The following is a 7,500-nucleotide window of genomic DNA, read 5'->3' as shown; positions in this document are numbered from 1 at the left end:
AAACAGGCAATGACAACGAAGACACACACACACACACACACACACACACACACACACACACACACACACACACACACACACACACACACACACACACGAACACATGAATACACACACACACACAGAGAGAGAGAGAGAGAGAGAGAGAGAGAGAGAGAGAGAGAGAGAGAGAGAGAGAGAGAGAGAGAGAGAGAGAGAACTAGTATCATAATCAAGTTCGGAATTTATTCGATAAGAAATAATGTGAAATCCCGCTTGAACTTTGAATACGTTCACAAAAAAACCCAAACAAATATAGCTGAGAGAGAGAGAGAGAGAGAGAGAGAGAGAGAGAGAGAGAGAGAGAGAGAGAGAGAGAGAGAGAGAGAGAGAGAGAGAGAGAAGGCGTAGCAACAGATATAAGCAACATCTTCATGACAAACAGCGAACAAACATCACATCAGAAACCCGAGAAGGTCGATAGGAAGGGAGGAGGTGGGGGAGGGGTGGGTGGGGGGCGGGGGGGAGGGGGGTGGGTGGGTGGAGAGACGGCGAGAGAAATGCTAAGAAAAATAACTGATGGGAAATAAACAAAATAATACAGGCCAAGATTTCATTAATATTCCTGTTCTACTCACCTGCTTCCTTCTAGCTTGTAACGGTTAGACGAACTACCTTCCAGATAAATCAATAGTTTTGTACAGAGAGGGGGAAGAGAGAGAGAGAGAGGGACAGATAGGGGGAGGCGGGGTTCACAGAGAGGGGCGGAGAGAGGAATGAATGAATGAATGAATGAATGAATGAATGAATGAATCTTTATTTTCCAACGGTGAAGATATTAGCACTTTGGCCGACTTACACATCTGCCGTTGTTCTAAGAGACACACAAACATGTACGCATATAAATGTAATTATACTGAATACTTAATACATGTATAATGTACGAGTATAACACAGCGTCAACCTGAGAGACACAACATCACTCACATCTGTACGGAACGGAAGCGAGTAACACACACACGCACACACACACACACACACACACACACACACACACACACACACACACACACACACACACACACACACACACACACACACACACACACACACACACTAACACACACCAAGGGAAAAACAGGAAGAGGAAGTGAGAGAGAGAGGTGGCTGATGGTTGAGAGAGAGGGTTAAAGAGAGGAGAGAACGAGGGGGAGAGAGAGAGAGGGGGATATTCTTTATATGTAATTATAGATAGAAAGACAGATAGACACCAGCCGCTGTGGCGAATTGGTTAGCGTCGCGGACTGATGGCTGGGAGGACGTGGGTTCGAATCCCAGCGGAGGTGGGTTTTTTCGGCCCGTGGCCGGCTCCTACCCAGAGTTGAGTGTGCTGTGGGATTAAATGGGGAGACTGGGACCACACAGTCGAGTATCATCCACTTCAAGGATGCGTCTTTGGGTGTGTTGCTCTAATTACCTGACCAACACTGCAAGTGTCTGTATCTCTCGGGCCTGGTTAGCACCGGGATATCATTATGACAGGAAGCGTAGAGTACAGCCTTGTCATGCAGTCCCTAACCAAAATGGACCTCCATAGCACATTCATCATCGTCATCCTCCTCCTCCTCCATCATCATCATCAATATAAACAAAAGTTTCAAAGTCTGTGGCCTTTCATGCCCTGCTGTCATGGTGACCTCAGTTTCGATACCCCTCCACTTCTGTGCTTGGGGTGAGTCCTGTCAGTGTTTTCAGTGTCGGTAGATTCATGGGGAGCTGTTGTTTGCACATACACACACACAACACTGACACACACAACATCCCCCCTCCCCCAACACACACACACACACACACACACACACATGCACGTCGTGCTGGACGTCGGTTCATTTCATTTATTCATTCATTTATTCATGCGTTTATTCAGTTCATCCATTCGTTGCAGACCACAAGTTCTCGCTGTTCAGATCCTTCTGGATGATCTGGGCCATGCTGTTCAGCGCCGCTGTGGACACAGACATGCCCCGCGGGGTGTCCTCTCGTTTCCTGGCCAACATCTGGGCGCTCTTCGCCCTCGTCTTCCTGGCCTCCTACACCGCCAACCTGGCCGCCTTCATGATCACCAAGGAGGAGTACTACGACCTGTCCGGCATCCAGGACTGGAGGGTGAGTGGGTCCGTTTTATTGTTTGGACGTGCATTCCTTTGCATTGTTTCAACACTCGGTTTTACGTATGCTAACCTTTGGGGCATTCACAACAGCAGTTGTTTGTTTATTGTAGCCCCCCCCCCCCCCCCCCCACACACACACGAACTTCTTTTCAAATAATAATCTACAGAAGTAGTGCATACTATATTTGATTGTTGATAATTTTTTGGTCCTAATTCCGCTTCCCCCGTCCCGCCTCTCACACACACCCTTCCGATGTTATGTTGTTTTTTTTCTTTCTCCAATCACTGACACTCACCTTCTCCATTTCAGATTTTGTACTCGATCTTTTCCACATTCTGTTCTCTCTGTCTCTCTCTGTCTCTGTCTGTCTGTCTGTCTCTCTATCTGTCTGTCTGTCTGTTTCTCTCTTCCTTTCTTAGTCCCCTCCTTTTTAGTCCCCTCCTCCTTGCCCCCCCCCCTTCCCCCACCCACGACCCTCCCCTCCACCTCAACCGCCCCGCTTTTCATTCGAATATACAGAAATGTCGATTTCTAATTAATAATGACAATTATCATTATGATAGAAATAATAATAATCCAAATGATGATAATAATATCATTTATTTTCAGTCTAATATCATCATCTTACATGAACAGATTATAAATAAATAAACGAACGAACAACAGCAAAGTAGAGCTGTGTAAGCAATCGTTTCTGTCCACTGCAATAGGAATTCATTTACTGCTTTAGTCTTTTTTTTTTTCTTTTCTTTTTTTTTTTCTTTTTTTCTTTTTTTTTTTATTTATTTTTTTTTGGTGCCGGACTATCACTCTCAAACTTGGAGGCAAGATTATACTGCAGTCTTTGAAACGGAAGAAGGTGGCAGAATGGATAAGAAGCTCATCTGCCAATAGAGTCCAGTGAGGGTGTGGGTTCGAGTCCCTCTCTAGCCCTTTTCTCCTTCGTTTGAATGGAAAATCGAACACCACAGCAGCAAAGCAGAGAGAGCTATGCAAGCAATGGTTTCTGTCCACTGTAATGGGAATTTTTTTTTTTTTTTTTTTTTTTAAACTATGGCTCTCGAACGAGAAGGAAAGATTCATACTCGTTCTTTATGGTATAGCCTTGGGGGTATGTTAGCCTTTGTGGACAGTCCCAACGCCGACTGTCCTGAAGTCCTCTTGGCTGAGAGAGAGGGGTTGTAACTTGAGCAAGACACTCTATACTGTCATCAAATTTCTAACCTGTATTTCGGGACAGCAGTTGCATCTTCTTCTGTTCTGATGGTCATATTCGGACACTATCATACACCCCTCCCCCCCCCCACCCCCCCCCACCCCCCCCGCCCCCCCCCCTTTTTTTTTTTTTTTAATTCAGGCACGGATAGAGATGGTTTCGAGGTTTTAGTGCGAACACGATTTATACGAGTGATCGTGTGCACGCGTGTTTTCACACACTGATTCACTGATTGCCTGATTGAATGGCTCACTCACTCACTCACTCACTCACAGCCTCATAGACGAAGACACACAGACACACAGACACAGACACACACACACACACACACACACACACACACACACACACACACACACACACACACACACACACACACACACACACACACACACACATGAACGAAATCTAGAACAAACAGACTGGTCCGATTTTCTTTTGATTCTATCTAATAAATTGATCGGACATTTCCTTCGTTGCTGTTTGTCTTTGAAACAAATGTCACAGATCCGTGTGTGCTGTGTGTGTGTGTGTGTGTGTGTGTGTGTGTGTGTGTGTGTGTGTGTGTGTGTGTGTGTGTGTGTGTGTGTGTGTGTGTGTGTCTGTGTGTGTCTGTGTCTGTGTGCGTCTGTGTGTGTGTCTGTGTGTTTGTGTTTGTGTTTCTGTGTGTGTGTGTGTGTGTGTGTGTGTGTGTGTGTGTGTGTGTGCGTGCGTGCGTGGTTGTGTGTGTGTGTGCGCGCGTGCGTGCGTGCGTGTGTGTGTGTGTGTGTGTGTGTGTGTGTGTGTGTGTGTGTGTGTGTGTGTGTGTGTGTGTGTGTGTGTACATGTGTGTGCGTGTGTTTGTGTGTGTCAGTGCAACTGTGTGCCTGTGTTATGCAAACAATATGAAACGATTTTAACTTGCTGTTCATCTTTCGTGCAATTTGTAGCCAATGCTGAACTAATTAATTTAATTCTGGCCAAATACGTGAAAAATAAAAATGACGACTCTGTCTTTTCTGAGCAAGGAGAATAATAAAAGAAAGAGAGCAAAACTGGGAAAATGATACTCAATTATTTGTATGTTGGATTGGGTGTGATGAGCTGATACGTAATTGTGTGATAAAGACACTGACCTATTTTTGTCTTGTCCGTGTGAACTGGAAACAGAATAGCCATACCACACGATTTCGTTTCCTTCGTCCGATGCTTAGAACCCTAAAAAATCAAATACAACACTGAAAGTCACACGAGCTTGTGTGAAATATGCATTCTGGTGGATTTTAATCACTGAGTCGCATTTGATCCACATCAGTTTGTCATATCATTCCTACGGTGATTAATTAACGAATTAAAATATAAATCCACGATGATCATGAGGCGTTTTATGTTACTTTAATTAATATGGGGCTCATCATGTCTACAACCATCAGTCATATAATGAGCAATGACGAGACCTTGAATTACTTGAATTGGAGTGACGGCCTGGAGGTAACGCGTCCGCATAGGAAGCGAGAGAATCTGAGCGCGTTGGTTCGAATCACGGCTCAGTCGCCGGTATTTTCTCCGCCTCCACTAGCCCTTGAGTGTTGGTCTGGACGCTAGTCATTCAGATGTGACGCTAAACAGAGGTCCCGTGTGCAGCATGCACTTAGCGCACGTAAAAGAACCCACGGCAACAAAAGGGATGTCCCTGGCAAAATTACGTAGAAAAATCCACTTCGATAGGAAAAACAAACAAAACTGCACGCAGGAAAAATACCCCCCCAAAAATGGGTGGTGCTGTAGTGTAGCGACGCGCTCTCTCTGGGGAGAGCAGCCCGACTTTCAAACAGAGAAATCTGTTGTGATAAAAAGAAATACAAATACAAATACAGTTTGTCATATTCCTATGGTGATTGATTAGCGAATTAATAAAGAAATCCAAGGATATTCATGAAGTGGTTTTGTTACTTTTATTCAATTTAGATGGAACTCATCATGTCTACAACCATCATGAGGAACGACGAGATATTGAATTACTTATCACTTACAGTCTTTTTTTCGTTGCTGTTGTTGCTGTTGACAGCTTCAAAACCCGACTCACACGAAGCCTCCTTTCAAGTACGCCACAGTTCCAGAGGGCAGTACCGAGACCAACATCCGCAACAACCACCCCAAGATGTACAACTACATGAAGCACTACAACAAGCCGGACGTCACCATAGGGGTGGAGGCTGTCAAGTCTGGGTGGGTTGTTGTTTCCTTTTGTCTATGTGTGTGTGTGTGTGGGGGGGGGGGGGGGATGAAGGGGATGGTGGGGCCGTGGGGGTAGCTCTGTGTGTGTGTTTGTGTGTGTGTGTGTGTGTGTGTGTGTGTGTGTGTGGAAGAGAAGGGTATGGGGGGCCGTGGGGGTAGCTGTGTGTGTGTGTGTGTGTGTGTGTGTGTGTGGAGGGGGGCAGGATGGGAGACCTTGGGGGTAGCTGTGTGTGTGTGTGTGTGTGTGTGTGTGTGTGTGTGTGTGTGTGTGTGTGTGTGTGCGTGTATGTGGGGAAGGGATGGGTGGCCGTGGGGGTAGCTCTGTGTGTGTGTGTGTGTGTGTGTGTGTGTGTGTGTGTGTTGGGGGAGGGGGGATGTTATGTGTGTCAGTGTTGTGTGTGTGGAGGGGGTTGTGTGTTCAGTGTGTGTGTGTGTGTGTGTGTGTGTGTGTGTGTGTGTGTGTGTGTGTGCTTGCGTGATCTATGTGTATCTGTAGGCCTCTGTGTGTGAGAGAGAAAGTGTTCTCTATTTTTTCAGGTTCTTGGAATAATTGAGAAGAAGAACAAGAATAACAAGAAGAAGAACAATAAAAATGATAATAATGAATTGTATTCTTATTCTCATTATTGATGGAAGTTGTCCTATTCCAATTGTGTAATCATGTTCCAGTTCTTTTGCTTTTGCTTCTTTATTTTTTTTCCAGTCAGTGTTGTTTAAACTGAAGGGAAATAATAATTTGACAAAACCACCTTGTTTCAGAATATATAATTATTTTGCAAGAAACTCACAAATTTCATGTCTAATGTTTCCAGTCATCATCATCATCATCATCATCATCTTCTTCTTCTTTCGTCATCGCCATCGTCATTATCATCATCATCATCATAACCATCATCATAATTTTCATCTTTTTTTAATCATTATTTTTCTTCTTTAATCAAGGGAGATCCAAGCTTTTATTTACGACGCCACAGTGCTGGAGTATTACGTGGGCAAAGACCCCGGGTGTCGACTCCGAACTGTGGGCAACTGGTACGCCATGACGGGGTATGGGGTGGCCTTTCCACCCGGCGGCAACAACCCCTGGATTGACAAAATCAACAAGGTCATCTTTCAGCTGCTGGAAAACGGTGAGGGGTAGGGGTGGGGGTGGGGGGTGGGGGGGGACGGGGGGGAATGTGTGTGGGGATGTGGGGGATGTAGGAGGGGGATCGGGTGTGGGGCGGTGGAATCAAGTTTGTTGTGTGTTAGTTACCTGTTGTACAGCTGCGGTTTTTTTGTGTGTTTTTTTGTTTGTTTGTTTGTTTTGTTTTTTAAGGTTTGTTAAATCAAAAGAATGGCAGTTTCGATTCCAGGTCCAATTTCAGTTAGAAGTAGGCGAAACGAAACGAAATGAATTCTTATTTCAAGGTGCCAGTTGATTAAGCACAGCTCTTTTTTTTTTAACATCTAGCCCTCGAAGGAGAAAAGGCGGAAGAGTGCGCGGACAGACCCATATGTGCTACAAGACATTTCCTTAAAAAAAAAAAAAACACACCAGATGCCTGACCTAAACAGAACCCAAATCGCTTGTTAGGGCACTGAGAGCCAACTATAGGTATGGATAAAACATTGTTCTGAAAAGAAATAAGATTAATGAACCAAAATAACCACACACACACACACACACACACACACACATATATATATATATATATATATATATATATATATATAATGATCATACTAAAAGGTATGTACTTTTGCATCACTTAGTTTTAAATTGGTATATCTTATTGTAAAGTGCGGTGGGCCCCATTTGAGTTGGGGGTACTGCGCTTTATAGGCCTGCATATCATTATTATTATTATTATTATTATTATTATTATTATTATTATTATTATTATTATTGTTGTCGTCATCAACATTATAATATT

The 7,500-nt window shown here is 44.2% G+C and overlaps 1 protein-coding gene across 1 annotated transcript in view; it reads left to right on the top strand.

Moving 5' to 3' along the window:
* Nucleotides 1-7,500, top strand: part of LOC143292241 (glutamate receptor ionotropic, NMDA 2B-like) — a 266,241-nt gene that overhangs the window by 253,611 nt on the left and 5,130 nt on the right. The window contains exons 11-13 of the mRNA XM_076602431.1: nt 1,925-2,145; nt 5,415-5,575; nt 6,527-6,714. Coding sequence (XP_076458546.1) covers nt 1,925-2,145; nt 5,415-5,575; nt 6,527-6,714 — 570 coding nt within the window. The remainder of the gene's footprint in view (nt 1-1,924; nt 2,146-5,414; nt 5,576-6,526; nt 6,715-7,500) is intronic.

This window comes from Babylonia areolata, chromosome 18 (assembly GCF_041734735.1).
Source record: "Babylonia areolata isolate BAREFJ2019XMU chromosome 18, ASM4173473v1, whole genome shotgun sequence".
Lineage (NCBI taxonomy): Eukaryota > Metazoa > Mollusca > Gastropoda > Neogastropoda > Buccinidae > Babylonia > Babylonia areolata.
The sequence above is the reverse complement of the archived record's forward strand: the minus strand, read 5'-3'. Positions and strand labels throughout refer to the sequence as shown.